Below are 23,530 nucleotides of genomic sequence, written 5' to 3' on the forward strand. Positions count from 1 at the left end.
TGAGAGAAAACAGCAAAGTATTAATATTGTGATATAAAACCAAACATTCTGGAAATTGAGGGGTAGAAATAGGGCTTGACCTGCAGAATAACCACTACTCACATAGGACTGATTGTGCAACACGTATGATGGACGCTAAGGTAGGATTTTTTAGATATCACGTCACAATTTCCTTGCTTCAGGACCAGCCTACAAAATGCTAGGACCGGTGTGAAATTCTGCTCTTGGTTACATCTGTAGTGACTCCTCTGAAGTCAGTGAAAATACTTGAGATTTACCATGGGGTAAAAAAGAGCAGAATTTGTCTGAAAAGTTAAGATCCTTTGGGAGCTACAAGGGAATTTAGGCTGACTTACATCTCAGTTAATGAGAGAAGTGGTGACAGATCTCTGATGGCCATCAACGACCAGGATCTCAGTTTTACATCTTATCTGAAAGACAGCACCTGCAGAAACTCATGACTTCTATCACTATGCTGGAGCACCATTTCCTGGGATACACCTCTGTGCTTTCCATCAGCAGTGTAAGTATGTGTTTATACTGCATAGATCTCAAACTATATATGGAGCTGGGAGGGTTGTGTTTGGCCAGGCGATTGGTACGATTCCTGCTTCAGGCAATGGCTCAGCTCTCTGGTGGCGAAGTGAATCTCTCAAGGTGTTGGCAGGGACTCCTTGGTGACTGTGTGATTATCATACTTCCCAATTAAATGGTCATTAAGACCTCAGGCAGCCTGGGAATTTATTACATATTTGGCTAAACAGCATAATGAGATTAATAAACTCTCTCCAAAGATAAGGATTTGCCCCCAGATCATAAAAAATGCCCTTTGCTGAGAGAGGAGAAGAAGGAGCAGAGAGAGGAGAAGTTATTTCCCTAGTGTTGTCCTGTGTCGTGAGGATCCTGTGTGGTGAGGTATTTAATTGACCTGTATAGTTTCTTTAAATTTAATATTTATTGAAACAAATTGGTCTAGGAAGCTTTCAGACTAGCAGAAAGAGAACTTGGGGGATCGTCTCAAGGCGGGAGGCCGCCCATGAACCCTGATCTCCCTGTAGCAGGGCGTATTCTGGCAAACTGTTTTAAGGTAATAGGTCACTCATGTTAGAAAAGGGATTTTATCCAATATAGAAGTGTGAAGCCTCAGGTTGCGTCTGTATGTTTATTTTCTGAGTAGCTTGGATATGTTTTCTTTCCCTGCACCATTTCATCTTTGAATCTGTGGTTTTTCTATTAAATAAACTTTTTGTTTATTTTCATCCCAAGCAGGTCTCTGGTCTGCAAAATGTGCAGAACATGTGTGCCATGCCAAAGTGAGCTGATCACTGGCGGGCTGGTTTCACACCTTCGGGGCTAACAAACCAGAGGGGAACAGTCTGAGTGTCTGTAAGTAAGAACTTGGGGAAGACCGATTTGGGGAGACCTGGAATTGGAAGGGCTCATGGTGTCACTTTGCAAAGTATAACTAAGCTGGTGAAAGCTAGGATGAGACCTTCTGCTTGTGGGCAGGGTATTGGTGTCAGGGAATTGTACCAGAGCTGCGCAGCTCCCAAAATTACAGGGCAGGTGGTGACAGAACTTTTTATTGGTCTGGGTGGACCCCGAAAGACACACTTGTGTCGTGCAGTAATGCCGCATGTGGAATGTTGGGCGCATCATCTGCATTGACATCATGTGACAGAGTAGAGAGGTAACGGCCTATTTATGCAGTGCTTATGTGACTGCACTTGGAATTCTCTGAGAGTTCTGGGTACCATGGTACCCGCAGGACGTTGACACTTCGCAGAAAGCACAGCGAGGAGCAAGACAAGAAGTCAAGGAGCTGGAGAACTGGACTTAGGAGAAAAGAGTCTAAAAGGTGGTAAATGTGTTGAATTTAAACAAGGACTAAGAGTTGTATTTGATAATGGTCTTAAGGTATGTGTAGTGTAAGCATGTCAAATCGTTATTTAAGGTATCACTGGAAGCAATTGGGATGACATTAAGGGAAAATTTAGGTTGAATATCAGGGAAAATTCTCCACAGTGAGATTTATTAAGCTGGGGAATCATCTCCTGACTGATGGTGGAAGCCTCATCACTTGGATCTTTTAATTAATAGTAAATGGTAAGGGGTTTTGTAGGGGACAGTCCTGCACTGGCAAGAGATGGGGACCGGATAATGGGTGATTTCCATCTCTTGCTGCTGGGATTCTATGAGGCTTGTGTGTGTCCTTGAATAACCATGTGTTTGTATTATACCTTGTAAATCCCATGCTTATTTAAACAAAGGGTGCTCAAACTTTTTCTTTCTGAAGCCCTCCCAACATACTATAAAAACCTCTAGGGCCCAGTGGGAATGGGGGCGGGGAGGGGTGGAGTTTCAAGACTCCTGGCTTTAGCCACCAGATTTGTGTGTGTTGGGGGGCCTCATGGATTTAGCCCTGCGGGACACCAGGGTTTGGGGCCCACTCTTCAGCCCTGGGGCCCTGCAGCCCCTAAACTATTGATTTAAACCAGAAAGTCACTCACAGTCAATTATCTATTAGCTAGTAGGTGTTATCCCAAGAGAATAATCTCCCTCACTCTCATGTGAGCAGGGGTAAGACAATGTTTTTACATGAGTTAGTTTTTACAGGACCTCCCTGGCCTGTGGACAGGTGAAAGTGTACAGAGAGATCTGACTGCACAAGTGTGGATGGGACATATAGGGCCCTATATAATCTGCATTAACAAGAATGCAGAGGGACTCAGGGAATCAGAACATTAAGGAGGATTCCTGCTCTCTGTGGAGCCGCCAGCAGGACGGGCTGCATAGCTGAGCTACCTGCAGCCACACTTAAGAGAGTCAGCTGTTCCTGCTGGGAGCCTCCTGATCTGCTGTGCTGTGCGGAGCTGGAGGGGGAGGAGGCCTAGTGTCGGGGTGTCCTCCTCCCCCCTGAGGTGTCCCCAGTCTCTGAGGAGCTGGAGTGAGGGACAGGGGGGCACCTCTCTCTGTGCAGCAGCCTCTGGCTCAGGAGTGGTTATTACTGGCTGCTGTGTGAACAACTGTTCAGTGCTCTGCTTAAGGAGACAGTGTGCCGACACACTCCACCAACACACACACTGTGTCTCTCTCTCTTGCGTGTGCACACACTCCCTCCACACACAGACACACACACACGCTCCCCCCTCCCCCTTTTATGGACTTCTAGTATTACTGTTCAGCAATGTCAGGTTGGACGTAATACTGTGTGCCTCTTTAAAAAGTCATTTCAAATGGGCTACTTTTACCTTATACTGTATATCTGAAGGAATGTTGTTTAAATTATAGGTTTTCTTTGTAAAGTCAGTTTTTCGTATTGCAATCCAATTCTGAACATTTTTATGCATTTATAGGAAGGCTACTAACTGTTGTCAATGTATCAAACAATGTTGATTAAAAAACGCATAAAGCTGGAATTAATTTTTTAAAAAATGGAAACAAGTGAAATCAGAAAATACTAAATCCAAAAATCCACAATAATAAGGGCCCAACATGTAGAGGAGATGAAGTCAAAAGGGGGTTTATGGTAGTTTCTTATTGACTCAAAGGGAAGAGCCCCCAACTTCTGAGTTACTAAAATATTCTCCTGTAGCACCATCCTCCGAACTGAAATATTAGACAGTAGCAAATCTCTGGCCACCTCGTTTTTCACAAATGTCACTTTGCTACGCACCAGAGTCACTTAGAACTTCAAAGTGTCAGCAGGGGCAGATCTCTGATCCTCCTGCACTAAAAGCACTGAAGCCAACGAAAAATCTCCCTGAGGTGGTTTGACTACAGAGCCTATGAGACACTGCTGAGCAGTTCTAATTCTGTCCATTAGAGGGCACTCGCACCTACACGTGAGCCAGATCATTGTAATACAAAACAGGGATAATCTAAGGTGTTTGTTGGCTTGTGCCTTGTGTAAAAGATTACGAAGAATTAGTGAGGTTCTAGGAACATAACCAAGGTGTTCCATCTCCATGGGGACAAACTCTACATTGAGACATGCAGAGTTTGTTTTGACTCATAGCAGAAATGCAAATCTGTGTAACGTCACAATTGCCCTGGTATTTCACAGTGCAAAGATGAAAGGTTTAAAAAAAAAAAAAAAAAAAAAAAAAAAAGAGAGAGGACTTTCAGGCTAGTGGTTCCTTCATTGGTTTGTTTCTCTTTAACCAAATGATCTGAGCTGTGAGGGAATGAAGGGAAGGTGGTAAGTTTCAAAGGGTAACTTAGTTCTGTGCAATGAGAGCTGGTCTCGCAACAGGGACTCCATCTGCTGCAAGCCGAAGTCAGAGAGCAAAATGCTGGAGAAAATTAAGAAAGGGCTCACAATCAAAAACAGAACAGTCAGGGAGGCGCTGGCTGAGGCCTTGGGGACATTCCTCCTGATGGTAAGGAAGAGTGAAAGTGTGTGTGTGTGTTTGTGCGCACATGGCTGATGTGTACATTTCTCTAGTGAGCTGCAGGTTCAGCAATGTGCTGTTCTCATTCTGTATCCCCTTCAGAGCCTGTAGCGCTGGCAGGTTATTAATGGTTAACTTTAAGCTGTGGTTATCATGTCTGGCAGTTTTGTATGAGCCTTGAGAGTCTATCAAAATGCTCCAAGGGGAAAGAGACAAGACAGAAGGTAGCAGAGGCAGAGAGCAGGAGATTGAGGAATGGAGCAGCCTGGGAATGAAATGACCATTCTAATTCTCTTCTGTGAAAGAACAAACAACATATTGTAAATGACAGCAAACAGCAGCTAATCATTAGCAAAAAGCTGGGTATGTCAAGGTGGCACCTGTGCTGATTGGAGGTCAGTATTATTATCCCCACTAGACAGATGGAGAAACTGGCAGAGAAGTGAAGTGTCTTGTCCAAGAGGACAGTGAGCCAATGGCAGGATCTGACCACTGGATTGGGGAGCAGACCTCTTGCCTTCTAATCCCAACTCTGATTATTACTACTTCTTAAAATCTTCTCTGTAAAATGGGCACAATAATATTTACCCACCTCCCAGGCATGTTGGGGGTTAGTTAATATTTGTAAAAACCCAGTGAAGATAGAACACATTATCTGATGATTGTAATTATTGTAATTAAAGCAAATTAGGAATTAGCCTCTGGTTGCTTCATCCTAGCAAATGTTGATCTCCAGATCACGCAAAATCTCCACCCTTGTTGTTGATCATGCCTGGTTTTGGTGTTACTTCACACACACACAGTAACATATAAAAGAGATATGAATAAATTGTTTTGTTAGGATAATGCAAATTTAACATAAGGATAATGCAAAATACACCAAAACACATAACAGGTCTAGATTTCTAAAAAAAAATATAAATTAGAAGAAATGTATTTAATTTAAATTGACTTTTGAAAAGTAAGCCATCATGGGGTAAGAGGGAAGTCCTCTCATGGATCATTAACTGGTTAAAAGATGGGAAACAAAGGGTAGGAATAAATTATCAGTTTTCAGAATGGAAAGAGATAAATAGTGGTATCCCTGAGGGGTCAGTACTGGGACAATTACTATTCAACATATTCATAAATGATCTGGAAAAATGGGTAAACAGTAAGGTGGCAAAATTTGCAAATGATACAAAACTATTCAAGCTAGTTAAGTCCAAAGCAGACTGCGAAGAGTTACAAAGGGATCTCACAAAACTGGGTGACTGGGCAACAAAATGGCAGATGAAATTCAATGTTGATAAATGCAAAGTAATGCAAGTTGGAAAACATAATCTCAACTATACATACAAAATGATGGGGTCTAAATTAGCTGTTACCACTCAAGACAGAGATGTTGGAGTCATTGTGGATGGTTCTCTGAAAATATCCAGTCAATGTGCAGCGGCAGTCAACAAAGCAAACAGAATGTTGGGAATCATTAAGAAAAGGAGAGATAATAAGACAGAAAATATCATATTGCCTCTATATAAATCCATGGTACGTGCGCACCTTGAATACTGTGTGCAGATCTGGTCACCCCATCCCAAAAAAGATATATTGAAATTGGAAAAGGTACAGAGATGGGCAACTAAAATGATTACAGGTATGAAACAAGAGGAGAGATTAAAATGACTGGGAATTTTCATCTTAGAAAAGAGATGACTAAGGGGGGATATGATAGAGGTCTATAAAATCTTGACTGGTGTGAAGAAAGTGAATAAGGAAGTGTTATTTAATCCTTCACATATCACAAGAACTAGCAGTCACCCAATGAAATTAATAGGCAGCAGGTTTTAAAAAAACAAAAGGAATTACTTCTTCATACAACATAAAGTCAACCTGTGGCGCTCTTTGCCAGGGGATGCTGTGAAGACCAAAACAATAACAGGATTAAAAAAAGAACTAGATAAATTCCTGGAGAATAGGTCCATCAGTGGCTATTAGCCAGGATGGGGAGGGATGCAACACCACGCTCTGAGCGGCCCTAGCCTGTTTGCCAGAAGCTGGGAATGGGCGACCGGGGATGGATCACTTGATGATTACCTGTTCTGTTCATTCCCTCTGGGGCACCTGGCATTGGCCACTATTGGAAGACAGGATACTGGGCTAGATGGACCATTGGTCTGTGACCATTCTTATATAAAAATTAATTATAATAATAAAAATGTTTAGTACAGAAACTCCCCAACATAATGACCTCTCAAGATAGCAACGATGTGAGATAACAACCTTGGCAAATAATGCACTTTAAAAAATATTGGCCTACTAGGAAACATATGTATGTACGTTTCCATTCCCAGTCACAAATCTAGCATTCTGGAGCAAAGTCACTAAAATATAGTCCAACAAACAAATGTTTATTTAACGTGCCCCTCACTTTTCCCTCCACCGCATGCCACTCACCGGTGTTGTCCTCAGTCAGTGGAAACTCAAGAGTTCAGAGGTGCTTTCACGTGAGTTCACCTCCCAGGTGGGGGGCAAGAAGGCACCTTGCTCATTCCCTCAGCTGCTCACTGTTCGCTCTGGCCACTGTTGTTCGTTGTGCCACTGTTCACTCCATCGCTCTGTTGCCAACGGTCCTGCACCGTCACCTGCTGCCACCTGCCACTGTGACCTCTGCCAGTGGGTCTCTTGAGGTTCCACCAGTTCTCCGTGATTTCAGCCGAGCTCTCAGTGGGGAACCTCGCTGCTAGTGAAGTCTGGGCTGTCTTCGGCAGAAACACTGTCCCCACAGCAGGACTAAGCACTTAGATCTGATTATCAGTGATTTCAGCTGCAGTGGTCACTTAACAGAACATAGAATCATAGAATATCAGGGTTGGAAGGGACCTCAGGAGGTCATCTAGTCCCACCCCCTGCTCAAAAGCAGGACCAATCCCCAATTAAATCATCCCAGCCAGGGCTTTGTCAAGCCTGACCTTAAAAACTTCTAAGGAAGGAGATTCTACCACCTCCCTAGGTAACGCATTCCAGTGTTTCACCACCCTCCTAGTGAAAAAGTTTTTCCTAATATCCAACCTAAACCCCCCCCACTGCAACTTGAGACCATTACTCCTTGTCCTGTCCTCTTCTACTACTGAGAATAGTCTAGAACCATCCTCTCTGGAACCACCTCTCAGGTAGTTGAAAGCGGCTATCAAATCCCCCCTCATTCTTCTCTTCTGCAGGCTAAACAATCCCAGTTCCCTCAGCCTCTCCTCATAAGTCATGTGTTCCAGACCCCTAATTATTTTTGTTGCCCTTCGCTGGACTCTCTCCAATTTATCCACATCCTTTTTGTAGTGTGGGGCCCAAAACTGGACACAGTACTCCAGATGAGGCCTCACCAATGTCGAATAGAGGGGAACGATCACGTCCCTCGATCTGCTCGCTGTGCCCCTACTTATACATCCCAAAATGCCATTGGCCTTCTTGGCAACAAGGGCACACTGCTGACTCATATCCAGCTTCTCGTCCACTGTCACCCCTAGGTCCTTTTCTGCAGAACTGCTGCCTAGCCATTCGGTCTCCAGTCTGTAGCGGTGCATTGGGTTCTTCCGTCCTAAGTGCAGGACCCTGCACTTATCCTTATTGAACCTCATCAGATTTCTTTTGGCCCAATCCTCCAATTTGTCTAGGTCCCTCTGTATCCTATCCCTGCCCTCCAGCGTATCTACCACTCCTCCTAGTTTAGTATCATCCGCAAATTTGCTGAGAGTGCAGTCCACACCATCCTCCAGATCATTTATGAAGATATTGAACAAAATCGGCCCCAGGACCGACCCTGGGGCATTCCACTTGACACCGGCTGCCAACTAGACATGGAGCCATTGATCACTACCCGTTGAGCCTGACAATCTAGCCAGCTTTCTACCCACCTTATAGTGCATTCATCCAGCCCATACTTCTTTAACTTGCTGACAAGAATGCTGTGGGAGACCGTGTCAAAAGCTACAAAAAAACAAAGCTACAAAAAAACAAAAGACTATCTATGGAGCCTAATCAGCTCTGTCTTAAAACAGTGGAGAGGGGCAGGTCAAATCGTACCTGGGACTCAGGTAGACCGTCAAGCATAACACCTGTCCCCACCTTCTCTTTTGATGCCCTCAATCAGCACAGGCTAAGTACAGTTCTACTGCCCTTTACTCAGACAATAAGAATAACAACATTGCATTACCCTCCTGCTCCTCCCTTCCCTTCCCTCCCCGCCCCTCCCCTGCCCGCGCATTCAAGTGATTTGTAACCCAACCCAAGCCAAAATCTATCACTTGGGCAACAACAGCTCTGTTTGCTGGATACCTAGGCAGATTAGGTGTGAATGTAAATACAATCTGGTCCTAAAGCCTTTCCCTACAGCCCCCAGCTCATCACTAGCTGTCAGGGAGAGCTCATTTAGACTTTGCTTACAAATCATCATTTGAACTTATTAGGTTGGCCAACATCACCAAAATGAATGCACTGACATGGTCATAAAAAACAACAGCTGTATAAGGAAGCTAGTCTATATTCATACTCTTTCAAATCTGTTATACTTTTTCAGATATACGTATTTTATCATACACGTTATATGCTTTTAAAGTATGTATTAATGTTTCAATTTCAATTCAAATTTCCAAATAGTCACTAAATTGGCATGTAACTAATTCACAAAACTGGGGGGGGGTGTTGAGGAAATTCGGGGGGGGTGTAGGGAAATCACTGCGCATGACTCTTTTCCTCTGCATCAGTTCTTTGGTATAGGTGGGGTTGCTCAGGTGACATTAGGAAAAGGAGAATTTGGGAAGTATCTGAGCATCAACTTGGCATTCGGAATTGGCGTCACTATGGGGATTCATGCAGCCGGCGGCATCTCTGGTGAGTAAGACTGTAGGACAGAAATGAAATGTACTAGTACGAGGATTATGGGGCCGTGCATCCTGTAGTGGCCAACTATCCAGCCCAGTGAGTAGTGGCAGATTCCCCTAGGGACACTGGATATAGCCTAGTGAGTGGCATGCATGAAGCTCACTGGAGTCTGTATAAGTGAGCCAGAGGTACAGCTGAATGGTTAGGTTGCCTCCTTTACTCTTCTGGGCCTGATCCTTCGAAGCACTGAGCACCCTCAGCTCTGAGGCACTCAATGGGAGATGCTCAGTACCTCCTGGGAAAAGGAATGGGGCTTTGCAGGCAGGCCAAAGCACAGTGAGTGAATGGCTGAGGGGAGAGCCTTGTAACATACCTGGGTGCTGAGAGCCTGGAAAGTGCAAATGTTGAGTGGAGGAAGCTCCATTCCTCTAGGAGCAGCGTGCAGCAAGGAGCCTCAGCGCTGGAATCTCCACCAGTGCACAGCTCCCTGCTTCTGCGCAGCTGGCCCTGTGGTTCTCCTGCCTCTGCCCAGAGCTCTGGGATTCCTTGATCTAGAGATGATCCCACATGTTCATTCCATGATGGTGCTGGAGGGTGTCTGGGAAACCCCACTCTCAACAGCAGCGTTTGGGGAAAACTCAGCCAACCACAGAGTTTTCCTCCCACAGCGAGAGGCCATTTCACCCCACGGTGATTGGAAACCAGAGAACGTTTCCATGTTGCCCAGTTTAAAATGCTTCTGGAAGTGCAGAAGTGACACCATCCCTGGCAGGCAGTCCCTGGAGAAACAAAGGGATGGCAACAAGGAGACAGATTAAGGAACAGCTGAGACAAAGTTAACCGTAGAGTGTCTAGTGAGCCTTACGTGGCACTGATATTACCCACTGCAAAGTCAGTGCTCTTCCTCTTCTCCTCTGGTCACCTATTATATACAAAGTGTTGCCAGTGAAAGTACAACAGCTTATGGCTTATGAGTCTGATACACACACGGGTGCATATTGGGGATGGTGGTTCAGGGGAATAGTATCATATCTTTCTTATGTTTGGTCAATCTTTCCTTTCCTCTCTAATCTCTGCATTCATCTGCCTTGACGAAAGAGACTGGGACCCATGCTGGCAGGAAATTAAAGCAAATCCGTGGTCTTAATATTACCATTGAGGGTTTTTGTTTGTTTGTTTTTTAGATTTGAGGGGAAAGAGAGATTTCCAGGGCTGGGGGTAGGGCGGGTGTGCTGGAAATGAAAAGAAAATCTCTCCTGCATTTGAAATCTGCTCTTGGTCTTACTGTTCATGTGGAGTTTAGCAGATCTCCTCTAGTGAAAATGGGCTGGGTGAAGGGGACTTCTTTGAGTGCTTGCTCATGTCGATTCCATTGTAGGTGTGCATGCGCCCTTGTGTGCGGCCGTCGGAGACTTTTGCCTTAGCGGTGCCCATAGGGCCAGCTTTGGGGCCCTCTGGAGTGCTGCGCTAATGGCACAGTATATCAGGCGCTGCCAGCCCTGCATCCTCTCAGTTCCTTCTTACCGCCCTTGGTGGTCAGTCGGAGCGCCTCTCTCCCTTGCTTCGCAAGTGGTCAGTGGTTTATCATCTACAGGACCGGCTCTAGGCACCAGCAAAGCAAGCACATGCTTGGAGCGGCACAATTCCAGGGGCGGCATTCCAGATGTTCTGGTTTAACTTGGATTTAAACTTGGAGAGTGGTCAGTTTGGATGAGCTATTACCAGCAGGAGAGTGAGTTTGTGTGTGTATGGGGGTGGGGGGGATGTGAGAAAACCTGGATTTGTGCAGGAAATAGCCCAACTTGATTATCATGCACATTGTGTAAAGAGGTGTCACTGTGGATGGGCTATCACCAGCAGGAGAGTGAATTTGTGTGGAGGGGTGGAGGGTGAGAAAACCTGGATTTGTGCTGGAAATGGCCCACCTGATGATCACTTTAGATAAGCTATTACCAGCAGGACAGTGGGGTGGGAGGAGGTATTGTTTCATATTCTCTGTGTATATATAAAGTCTGCTGCAGTTTCCACGGCATGCATCCGATGAAGTGAGCTGTAGCTCACGAAAGCTCATGCTCAAATAAATTGGTTAGTCTCTAAGGTGCCACAAGTACTCCTTTTCTTTTTGCGAATACAGACTAACACGGCTGTTACTCTGAAATCTGATTCCAGCCACCCTTTGCTCTCGGAGCTTGGGGTGGCAAAAAACCTAGAGCCGGCCCTGCTCATCTAGTTTAGCCTTCTGCTTTATCTGTAAATAGTTTTAATCGTTGTTAGTTAGTGGTTAAGTACCTGTTAAGTGTTTAATTAGATAGTGTCCCAGCAGGAACTTTGTCCCTGGCAGGGCATGCCCCACTCTCTGGGTTTTGAGCCCTGCTCATCGTGTAACAGGCCTATGTCTTCTGCAGTTTCCACAGTATGCATCCGATGAAGTGAGCTGTAGCTCACGAAAGCTTATGCTCAAATAAATTGGTTAGTCTCTAAGGTGCCACAAGTCCTCCTTTTCTTCAGGCCTACGCCTGTTAGTGATCCGCACGAGAGTTGTCTACAGTGCCTTGGGGAAACCCATATAAAGGAGCCAGAGCTTTTGCCAGAACTTTTGGCTGTGGACACAAAGAAAGCGCGACATATACCTCAGGGCACTCCTGATGCAGGCTGCCCTGCACCCAGCTGTGGAGCCAGAGCGGCCCGATACGGCACCCAGTGCTTCAACTTCGCTGGTAGCGCACCTCCGGCACCAGGGTCCTCCCGACACCAATCCCCGTCGCCGGTGCTGAAGAAAAAGACTAAGGCGGCGGCACTGGCCAAGCCCGACCAAGGGGCTTTGGGCAAAGGACCCTGCTCGGGCCGCACACCCCCTCTGGACCCGCTAAAGAGCTTGGCTGTGGGGAGGTTCCTCCCCTGTAAGGACCTGCCACTGACTCTGTGGAGCGGTACAGGGCTGCAGCCGACCCCGCGTGTGGCAAAGGAACCGGCTATGGCTCCCCGTAAGGGCAAGCCCCCCACCAAGGCCTCGCAGAAGTGAGGCGAGCGCCAACAGTCTCCGGGGCTAAGACAGAGCCCGCTTTGTAACTGTTGTTCTTCGAGATGTGTTGCTCATGTCCATTCCATGACCCGCCCTCCTGCCCCTCTGATGGAATTGTTGGCAAGAAGGAACCGAGAGGGCGTGTGCCCTACGGGTACCGCTAAGTCTCCGACGGCCATTCACGTAGGCACGTGCACACCTACAATGGAGTGGATGTGAACAACACATCTTGAAGAATAACAATTACAAAAAGGTGAAAAGAAAAGGAGTACTTGTGGCACCTTAGAGACTAACCAATTTATTAGAGCATAAGCTTTCGTGAGCTACAGCTCACTTCATCGGATGCAATCAGTGGGAAATACAGTGGGGAGATTTATATACACAGAGAACATGAAACAATGGGTGTTACCATACACACTGTAAGGAGAGTGATCAGGTGAGGTGAGCTATTATGAGCAGGAGAGCGGAGGGGGGAAACCTTTTGTCGTGATAATCAAGGTGGGCCATTTCCAGCAGTTGACAAGAACGTCTGAGGAACAGTGGGGGGTGGGTGAGGGGAATAAACATGGGGAAATAGTTTTACTTTGTGTAAGGACCCATCCACTCCCAGTCTCTATTCAAGCCTAAGTTAATTGTATCCAGTTTGCAAATTAATTCCAATTCAGCAGTCTCTCATTGGAGTCTGTTTCTGAAGTTTTTCTGTTGAAGAATTGCAAATTTTAGGTCTGTAATCGAGTGACCAGAGAGATTGAAGTGTTCTCCAACTGGTTTTTGAATATTCTAATTCTTGACGTCTGATTTGCGTCCATTTATTCTTTTACGTAGAGACTGTCCAGTTTGGCCAATATACATGGCAGAGGGGCATTGCTGGCACATGATGGCATATATCACATTGGTAGATGTGCAGGTGAACGAGCCTCTGATAGTGTGGCTGATGTGATTAGGCCCTGTGATGGTGTCCCTTGAATAGATATGTGGACACAGTTGGCAACGGGCTTTGTTGCAAGGATAGGTTCCTGGGTTAGTGGTTCTGTTGTGTGGTGTGTGGTTGCTGGTGAATATTTGCTTCAGGTTGGGGGGCTGTAAGAGGCTAAAGTAAATCCATTTTGAGACTGTGAGCTCCTTGGGACAGGGACTGTGTCTGTCTTGCTCAGTTCCTTTGGGTATAACTGTAATCTAAATAATGATTAATAACCGTGAGAACGTGCTTCCCAAAGCAGGCCATATCCCAGAGCTAAGCTGAAGACCTTTCTGGCAGGTTATTGCTCAGATGTATCATGTTCTTGCCTTTTCGGCTTTGCACCTCAGGCCTTCCACTGTGGCTCTCACTGGGAAATCCCAGGGCTTGTCATCCCCTCCCTGTACCTCAACCTTTTACTTTGAAACGAGACATAAGGCCCGATTTTAGAATTGCGGAAAACCTGCAGCTCCCAGTGACTTTAGGGGAGGTTAGTCTGCGCTGCCCTGCTTAGGGTCAGGCCCTCGGTGCTTGTCATCACTTAACTTGTGGCTGCAGGTGGAAGTGGAAGAGCACGTGGACTGCAGAGCAGAAATGCTCAGCCAGTGTGTTACTTCTCAGAACTCAGCATGCGGCTGTGATGGGGCCTGAGACACCATTGCCCTGCACCTGGTGTTGTCATTTACATCTGTGGAGAGTGATAGCAAGTGGGTGTAAGTGATTTGTTTTATAATGTGCAGGGCATGAATCAGGGCCCACTGAGCCCATAGGTCTGTTCCCTGCTGCACTCACTGTGCTGGAAACGAATGGCAACTTAGCAAAGCATGGGAGAACTTCTCAAGCTCCCTGATGCGTGGGATGGAGCAATGAACTAACTCACGGGCAGCACAGGAGCTGGGACGCTGGTGTTTTCTTCCTCACCAGAGCCAGAATCTGGAATGGTAGCATTTTGACTTGCTCCCCGCAGGCGTAAATGACAACACAAGGTGCAAGGCACCGGAGAATCAGACCTGCTAGAGGCACCCCTGCTATTTCCTGGAGGGGCTGGTGGATATAAGCCTTTGAATTCTTGGCACTTGGTGTCTTGGAGCAGAGGTCCAGGGTTCTAGTCTCAGTGTTGACCATTAACTATGGGGCTATGGAGTTGTTGTGCTGCCATAGACACGTTATTTATAAAGCTGATGTAATATATATATATGTGTGTGTGTGTGTGTGTATTTATACATGTATATGTATGTTTTTAAACAGGAGCCCATATGAACGCCTCAATAAGTGTCACACACTGCGTCTTAGGAAATCTTCCCTGGAGAAAGCTGCCAGCGTACATAATCGGCCAGTTCCTGGGGTCCTTCTTGGCAGCATCCCTAGTGTTCTGCATGTACTATGGTACGGTTGCTTTTCCAACGTTATGGTAATTGCTGGGAATGGATTGGTTCTCTTGCTGTTCCTGATCCACAAAGGAGATGAGTCTTCTGCAGCTCCCAGTGAGGGATGTGAACCTGTGGTTCACACTGTAGTCCCTGCAAAGCTGAGTCTGAATTTGACCCCTGGTGATAACCACACTGTTATGTTTGTCCTTGAGTATATTCCTGTCTATATTAGATTTATATAAGGAGAGCGCTCTTATCTGCCTTGAGATCTCTGATCATAACCAAATAGAGAACTTAATTCTGTCCCCTCCCACCCACCTCCAGCAAGCCCCTGACAAGAGAGATGGGCTTTGCACTGTAACCAAAAGGCCAATAGAGTTCAGCTTATTCAGACCACCTTAAGGAGCAAATTCTACTGTTCTCAGCTGAGAATGCCTGGCAGCAGCTTCCAGACAACTAAGTCTTGGGACCATTAATTTGAGTCCTCCACTACCTCATCTATTGTTGTGTCTTGGGGGAGAGGGCCATCTCTTGGCTAGCCATATAGGATATGTCTACATTGCAATGTAAGCCCAGGGTTGGTAGAACTGAAGTTAGCAGGCCCTGGGTTTGTTAACCTAGGGCTTGAGGCTGAATTTGTAACCCCAAGTTAGGAAGTGTTGAACCCCAGGACCTAATCCTGGGTTCCAGCATTTACACTGGATAATGCAAGCCTGAGTCCAACCACCCATATCCCAGACTTCCTCGTGCCCTCCCCAACTGTGGCTGCTCTAGCCTCTTGTTCATGGTGCAGCATGGGAAAACTTGACTGTCCACCAAACTTGACTGTGCAGAAGACAGAGACAGTCAGCATGGGGGATACTTTTGGTGGACTCCCAGATGGGGCTTTATCTATAGTGCAAAGCAATAGGGCATGAACTCTGGGTCCCAACTTGACTCATGCTCGAACCCTGGGGGGTCGTGGGACTCTGGGTTAGCATAATTTGTGTGTAGACAGAAGGAAGGTTAGGCTTGAGCCTGAGTTCAAACCCTGGGCTTACACTGCAGTGCAGCCATACCCATATAGCCTTCTAGATCGTAGTCAATAGCTTGAAGTGCGCCCAGGAAGGCAATGCATTTGCTGGAAAGCAGGTGTCATGTAGTCCCATTGCCTAAAGCTGCCTAGTGGTCAGGCAGCTGCATTATGAGCCAGCCGATGCTTTCAAAGGTTTGCAAGTGCCACCCCAAGAGTAGTACGTTGCAGGCAGGCCTACTAGGAGTCCCAGGGGCTGAGGTTACTGTGATGAGGTCTGGATCCCAAAGGGAGGGGTGCAGACTTAGCAAAGGAGGCAGGCGGACATGGCCTGCTTTTAAAAACTACTGAGCAGCTATAGGTGCCGTTGACCTCCACTGGGGTGTGGTGGGGTGGGGCTCAGCCCCATTGAAAATCTGGACAAGAGGGGACTTGCATTTATTTTACTGCGAGCAATTCCCAGGAAGGGGAGCTGCTATGAGCCAGCTCCGGCATGTCTGAAAATTCTGTAGGGGAGCAGAGAAACAGCCTCTGTTCTTCGCAAAGGCCCAAGTGCTTTCCTCACCACCACCTGCAGAGCCCACATCCAAGCCTCTACATGTCAGAGAGGCACACAGTGGGGGCTGGGAGCCTGTGATCAGGAAGAAGTTCTCCTGGGCAAAGTCTCAGGGAAACAAAATATCCATGAACTCGCTTCCCTGGAATAGGAGTGGCTGCTTGGCCATGTCTCTTTCCCCTCCTCCCCTCTGTCTTGTGCCTGTCCTGACTGCAATCAGTGTGTTTGTATTTAGTCAGGGTGTGATCATCCTGCTCTCCCTCCTCAGTTTGCCCTCATCACCACAGTCTGAGGGCCCCGTGTGGGCCAGCGTCAGCAGCAGGGTTAACCCCATGTCTCCCCTTTCTCCTAGATGCGCTGTGTGAATACTCCGACGGACACTACATTGTGACGGGACCTAATGGCACAGCTGGGATCTTTGCCACCTACCCTGCTCCGTATATGACTCTGCTGGGGGGATTTGTAAATGAGGTCAGTGCCCAGGATTTCTCTGCCATGTCACGGATGTGTTTGGAGCACAGCTGAGGTCACAGCTGCCTGGCTTGGTGACTAGGTGCTGTTGCAGGTTTAATGCAGAGGACTGTTATTGCTAAGCAGCAGTAGAATGCTCAGCACTGTAAAAGACACATCAGCTGCCCTGCTGAGTGTACAGTGGAGGATGTTTGGCTGCGGCACAAGGGACTGAATTTAAAGGTGACTAGCTGAAGTATTGTGGCTTAACTGGCAGGTGGGTGCACGTAAACAGAGCGCCGAGGAGGGTGGTGGGAGCTTACTATTGGGGAATGAACGATCAGTACTGAAGCAGAGCTCCGTTTGGAGCGCATTTGTCTGTTCCAACAGGTGACTGCTCTGTAAGGCACTTGATCGCTACTGGGACTATTTCAAGCTCTTTACAGTTTTTTGTTTCTTTTCTTTCAAAAATTATTTCCATGGTCCACAGAATCACTGCTGAAATGTACCAGGGGTTAGGAGAGCATCAGCACCCACTCATACCCTGCGGCAGTGAGGGAAGGGCAGAGGCATATGGGGCTTCTCTGCTACCTGTGCATCATGGAGGGGTCTCTGAGCTAGTTCTGAATAAGCTGGTGGCGAGAGTTGTTGGGAAAAGGCTGATCTTGTGACTTCAGCCCCATGGAGGAAAAGCATAGGGAGAATTAGGTGTCTGGCGTGAGGCTCCCAGAGTGGACCCGGAAGGGGTGAAGTCTGGAGGATCAGCTCTCCATGTGCTGCACATTTATGACTAACTTTCCCCCTTTCCCACTCTTCATTTAGCATGTGGCTCCTAAAGCAGTGGCCTCCGGCTGTGGGAATATTGGTGATTTGTTTTAGCTCATGCTAGCAGTCAGGCTGATGCTTGGTTGTATGTTATGGAATGGTGATTGTGTCTAGGATTACCTGAAGGTTTAGGCCCTGCTTGAGTCCATGTGAGTTACGGGAGCACTTCTCAGGATCAGATCCTAAAGACCTTTAAGCCTCTGTTCATGGAATGACATGCAGAACATCATTCCTTCCCTTCAATGTTGTCTCTGCTGTGATGAAATTACCGTTATGCTGTCTCCACTGAGCTGTGCAGTAATTTGGCAGCGCTGTAGCCGTCCTGCTCTACAGGGGCGTTACTCACCTTGCTGGCATGTGGAATTCATGTAAACGATGTTCTTCTATTGTTTGTGATTCATCTTCTGTTAGCAGTTCTTCTGCTGTGGATTCCACTCCAGGCTTCTTGTTGAAGACTCTCTATTTGTTTATTTATTTCCAAACATAAGCCAAAAATTCATGTCTTGTATATCTGGGTGAAGGAGCCTCTGGGGTTCATCAGGGCCATAACTTGGGTTGCTGTTTCCCTGCTCTGTGACCCCACTTCTTTGTGTGGGCGCAGCATCTCCACCATGCTATGGTCAGAACTACTTGCCAACATTCTCATTCAAGGCAGAGCCCCCTGCCCTGCCAGGAACTGGTCAGAGAGGCTCTGTGAGTTTGGCTGCAATGCTGGTGACTGTGAGGGTGAGTGCATCTCCCCAAGATGTGTTTTGCTTGCATTAGTCCAAGAGGTGAGAATCACAAGCCTTCCTCAGATCCCAAATACTCTGGCCATGGAGCACAGTTCAGCTCTCACGCAATCACCATGACTGCAGTCCACCTTAAAAAACCTTCCCTGGTTCTCTGTGTAGGGATCCAGGGAAGCCCGACCTGTGCGGGACAGCAGCAGGAAAGCCACTTCACAGTGCAGTTTCCTCCCTCTTCCACTCCCAAGGGCACTGCAGGGTACGAGCTCCTGCCTGATTGAGGGATGGGAGAGGGTGGAGTGGCATTGTCACGCCATCCACCTTGCAGAGCGTGTGGATTAGTTACTGATAATCTGGCCTGTGGTGCTGTGGAACCCTCCTGTATGTAGGGTTCTGGGCCCAGAGTTCATGTCTGCACAGTTCCAGCAGGAGCTGCCCCGACAGTGGGAGCAGAGAGAACCTGGGAGCCAACAGGGGATCACAAGGAGCCAGAAGCTCCACTGATCTTTGTAAGATATGTCATTTTGGGGCCAAATCTGCTCCTTCTTCCACATGGGGGATAACCTGATTTAGGAGGGACAGAGGAGTGTAGGGCCCTCTAATGCATTCTTCAGACAATGCAGGACCAATTCCCTCCAGCTCCCTAATTATCGCTAATGTGTCACCTGGTCTAATATTAAATGTCTCTAAGCTATTCCTTGGTTTCATCCCATACCTTCTAGTTACAATTGCCTCCCTTCTCCCCACCATGCCTGTGGAGCAGGAGGATCTGGGTTCTGTCCTGCTGAAGTTCTGAATGGCCATGGTATGTAGCATAGTGACAGCTGTAAAATCTCCAGGTGTCCCCGGATTTGTTCTGTCTTCTAGGCAATGCAGAGTATGTCACTGCTGCAGAAGAAGATGAATGACAGTGAGAGCTCCTAGTAACGACAAGTCTTCAGCTCCCATTGATGTGTGTGTGGAATGGCTGCAAAAGGCAGAACCTTGGGCAAATTCTCACCAAGTTGGGAGGGTCAAATGCAGTAATCTCCAACTGAATCCTAGCCCAGGATGGCTGGGATGCTGTAGGGCTAGAAATAGGAACGTTGTTCCATCAGAAAGGGGAAATTCACAGCTTCCCAACTGGGTGCAGATCCCTGGAGTCTTGCCCTGAGAAGAGGCTGAGATAACGGATGTGAAAGTCATGACACTTTTACATCTAGAAAAGCTATTTGGGCTCATTGTTACAGGTTTTTATGGCTCCCTCTCAGTCTGGTAAAAGTGGACTCAGAATAACTAAGACACTTTGGTTTAGAGATGGAGGGACATGAAAAATAGTTTATACAGACACACGTATAATTATGTTAGTGGCTATTGTGCTGTGGACACACTCATTTGGAATGGGGCCAAGACCCTCTGTTTATTTCGCAGCAGCTGGCTGTGACCAGATACTAACAACTTCTGGTTACTCCCAGCCTTGGCCAGATTCAAAATGGTGACCTGTAGATGAAATGCTTCACAACCCATCTAGTCCATGGATAATGTATCTTTTCAAATTGTCAGTCAGCCAGGATGAGAGTGGTCTAGCCTAGAAACTGGAGTGGGCATCATGCCTAGTAGTCAGAGTGGGCATGAGTATTCCAGAGCCAAAGCCAAGGGTCAAATGAGATGGTAGGAACTGGATACCAGAGCCAGGATTAAGCCTGAGTCAGTAGTCAGAACCAAGGGTCAAACTGGAGGGCAGGAACTGGAGTCAATATGGGATCAGGCAAGGATGGGTTCAAGGCAGGAGCAGCGGGAACCAGGTAATGCAGGAGCACGCTCCAGTATGCATGTTGAGAAGCCAGTGAACTGCTGTGGTTGCTGGCTTAAGAGCCAGCCTGCTGGCCCCTGCCGCTAATCAGGTGGCATGACTAATCAAGCAGCTGCTGCAGGTCAGTTGTCCTGACGAGGTTGCCTGGAGATTAGCTCTGCTGCAGGTCCTGATTCCTCACTCTGGGCTCTGCTCCTTTCACATGTTCCAGTGATTCCTTTTGGCCTTGAGATGCACTTCTCTACTGACCTGTGCTTTCTCCCGATCCCACAGTTCCTTGCCACAGTGGTGCTCATGTTGTGCATTCTTGCCATCTATGACAAGAAGAATAATGGAGCCCTACAGGGCACTCAGCCTGTGATCACTGGGCTCCTGGTGTTAGTGATCGGCATGACAATGGGAATAAACACTGGATATGCAATAAACCCCTCCAGGGACCTGCCTCCAAGGATCTTTACTGCAATAGCAGGCTGGGGAATTGAAGTCTTTAGGTAGGTTACCTTCTTTCCTTTTACACTGTATAGATCATAAATGTGTGACCTGAAAAATGTGTTAATACAAGATAAACTCTATTAACCCTTATTTAAAAAGCACTTTAAGGGAGAAACTAATCTCTGACCAGTTAGAATCCCAGTACGCAGGTTGGTTCCCTACTCCAGTGAGAATGCTGCTGTCATAACCATACAGCTAAGGGTAGTGTAGAATTCCTCCTTACCTGTAAGGGGTTAAGAAGCTCAAATAACCTGGTTGGCACCTGACCAAAAGGACAATGGGGAAAGAATATACTTTCTAATCTTGAAGTGGGGGGGAAGGCTTTGTTTTGTGTGTTCGCTTGGGAAGCAGAGAAGCATCAGGTCAGAAAACTCCTTCTCCTATAAGCCATCCTAAAAGTCTCTCATATTAAAAAAATTGTAAGTAAAAGCCACGCAAGGCATCTTAGATTATCTTTTGTTCTGCTTGTGAATTTTTCCTGTTTTTTGTAACTTCGAAACTAAGCCTAGAGGAAGTTCTGATGTGTTTTTTGAATCTTTTGTTACCCTGTAAAGTTATTTTCCATCCTGATTTTACAGAGGTGATTTTTACCTTTTTTTTACATAAAATCCTTCTTTTAAGAACCTGACTGATTTCTCTATTGTCCTAAGACCCAGGGGTTTGGGTCTGTGATCACTTTGTAACCAATTGGTTAGAATATTATTCTCAAGCCTGCCCAGGAAAGGGGGTGTAAGGGCTTTGGGGGATATTTTGGGCGAACAGGAACTCCAAGTGGTCCTTTCTCTGATTCTTTGTTAAATCACTTTGTGGTGGCAGCGTACCCTACAAGGGCAAAGAATTTGTGCCTTGGGGAAATTTTAACCTAAGCTGGTAGAAATAAGCTTAGGAGGTCTTTCATGCAGGTTCCCACATCTGTACCCTAGAGTTCAGAGTGGGGAGGGAACCGTGACAGCTGCTCTTTCATATGCCACAACATTCACCCAGCATTCTGACCGGCTGGCACAGAATCTAGGTCCAATTCTGACCGCTTTGTCTAACAGATTTTAAAATAGTAGCTAAGGGCGAGCCATCAAATAATCAAAACACATTTCAACAGCACCGGGATCTACTTGGAGTGGATGTGGATACAAGCAAATGCCATTCACAGTGAGATTAGTGACATTCACACATTGTTTCAATGTATGCCAGCATGCAGATTGCAATTCCCATTACAGCAAAGATGGTTGTGCGGTGAAGCAAAGGACTCAGATCTGGGTTCTACTCCTTATGCTGAAATAGGCTTCCTGTGTGACCTTGGGAAAGGCATAGACCTTCTCTCGTTCTTATCCATCTGTAAAATGTTGATATTACCTGCATACCTTAAAGGCTGTTCTGAGCCTTAATTCATCTAGGGTCTGATCCGTAATCTACTGAAATCCAGGAGAATCTTTCCATTGATTTTTGGAACGAGCCCTTGAAATCTTTGAGATCCTGAGACAGAAAACTCTACAAATGTGCAAAATAATATCATAGCTCTCCTCCCTCCAGTATGAATGCATTCTGTGGGGGAAAATAACTTTGCTAGATTAGAATTCAACTCTGTAGCAAAGACAAACTTAGCTTACCTAGGGGAGAATATGGCAGCAAAGCAAAGGATCTGATTCACTGGAAACCTGTCCTGTCTTTTCTTTTAGGGCTGGAGATTACTGGTGGTGGGTCCCACTTGTAGCTCCAACACTGGGAAGTCTTACTGGTGCCTTAGCCTACAAACTCCTAATTGACTTTCACAATCAGACTCCACTGGAAGGCGGAGATGGGAAAGGAAAGGAGGAGTTGCAGACTAACCAGGTGTGATGTCCAAGTGTTGCTAGGACAAAGCTGGAAAGGAAAGTTCAATCAGCCACACGACTTCATCACTGGATTAAGTGTTCAACCCTGCATTCAGTGAACTTCTGTTTTCATACCACTAATTAAATAACACTCAATAACTCAGTGGATAATGTCCAAGGGACATCAGTTGTACCTGTAGTTATTTACTCACACAATCTGTAGGTCTTAAAATGGAGGAAAGGAGGACTTGTGGCACCTTAGAGACTAACCAATTTATTTGAGCATGAGCTGTAGCTCACGAAAGCTTATGCTCAAATAAATTGGTTAGTCTCTAAGGTGCCACAAGTACTCCTTTTCTTTTTGTGAATACAGACTAACATGGCTGCTACTCTGAAACCTGTAGGTATGAGTGTGCAGATCACGGAGTGTCCTATTGTGTATCTCTGTTAATGCTACTACACTGAACTAATAGCTGCTCATGAAAGGTTGTCACCCACCCTCAAAGCCAAGACATTTGGGGCAAACAAGGGCTGGAGTGAGGACAAAGGGCTCTTAAAGTCCCTGGTACAGCTGGGGGAGGATTCCCTCAGCACAGTAACCACAGTAAACAGCCTTGCAAGGACCCCCTTAACTCCTGGTGTAAGGGGCCTGCCAGGGACAGGGATAAGGCTGACAGGAACCTGTTAGGAGTTGGGCAGTAGCCCTGCAGAGATTCTGAGCTGTGTTGCCACACACAGGGCTGTCTCAGTTACAGTGGGGGCCAGGGAACAACCTAAAACTGGGATCAGGATTAGCTTAAAGCCATCTTAGGCCACTCCCTCACGGCTACCTATTCTGTGCTGCACCTCTTAGAAGCACAGCAAAGACTCTTGTCCTCGGTCGTGTGTGCATGCTCTTTAGGGGATCTGCTATTCTTCAAAAACCACTCATTTTGGAGGAAAATATTAAAATCTTTATTAAAATACATCACCCTTCACTTATACAGTGCTTAATACGTACAAGGGCTGTACAAACACCGAGTAAATAACCCCCACAACACCTTGTCATGTAGTTTGATATTATACAGTTATGCAAGCATGTTAGCAGTTAGACACACCCCAATGTAAAGAATCATTGCTTGTTTTGAGATGGTGCCCTGGATTTTTCTTGACTTGTTTCTTGACTTTAGCAAAGCTTTTGACACGGTCTCCCATAGTATTCTTGTCAGCAAGTTAAGGAAGTATGGGCTAGATGAATGCACTATAAGGTGGGTAGAAAGCTGGCTAGAT

General features: G+C 46.5%; 1 protein-coding gene across 1 annotated transcript; it reads left to right on the forward strand.

The window, feature by feature from the left end:
- The first annotated feature begins 4,147 nt into the window (after window positions 1–4,147).
- Window positions 4,148–22,443, forward strand: LOC140911098 (aquaporin-7). Its single transcript, XM_073343411.2, has 6 exons — window positions 4,148–4,382; window positions 9,131–9,257; window positions 14,477–14,614; window positions 16,519–16,637; window positions 20,235–20,452; window positions 22,127–22,443. Exons 1-6 carry the CDS (start codon window positions 4,293–4,295, stop codon window positions 22,284–22,286), a joined length of 852 nt encoding a protein of 283 aa, XP_073199512.1. The 5' UTR covers window positions 4,148–4,292; the 3' UTR covers window positions 22,287–22,443.
- The last annotated feature ends 1,087 nt before the right edge of the window (window positions 22,444–23,530 follow it).

This window comes from Lepidochelys kempii, chromosome 5 (assembly GCF_965140285.1).
Source record: "Lepidochelys kempii isolate rLepKem1 chromosome 5, rLepKem1.hap1, whole genome shotgun sequence".
NCBI lineage: Eukaryota > Metazoa > Chordata > Testudines > Cheloniidae > Lepidochelys > Lepidochelys kempii.

Coding starts and splice junctions, on each gene's coding strand:
- LOC140911098 (XM_073343411.2), top strand. CDS start 4,293: ATGCTGGAGAAAATTAAGAAAGGGCTCACAATCAAAAACAGAACAGTC. Junction 4,383..9,130: donor TGGGGACATTCCTCCTGATG/GTAAGGAAGAGT, acceptor CCTCTGCATCAG/TTCTTTGGTATAGGTGGGGT. Junction 16,638..20,234: donor TGGGGGGATTTGTAAATGAG/GTCAGTGCCCAG, acceptor CCGATCCCACAG/TTCCTTGCCACAGTGGTGCT.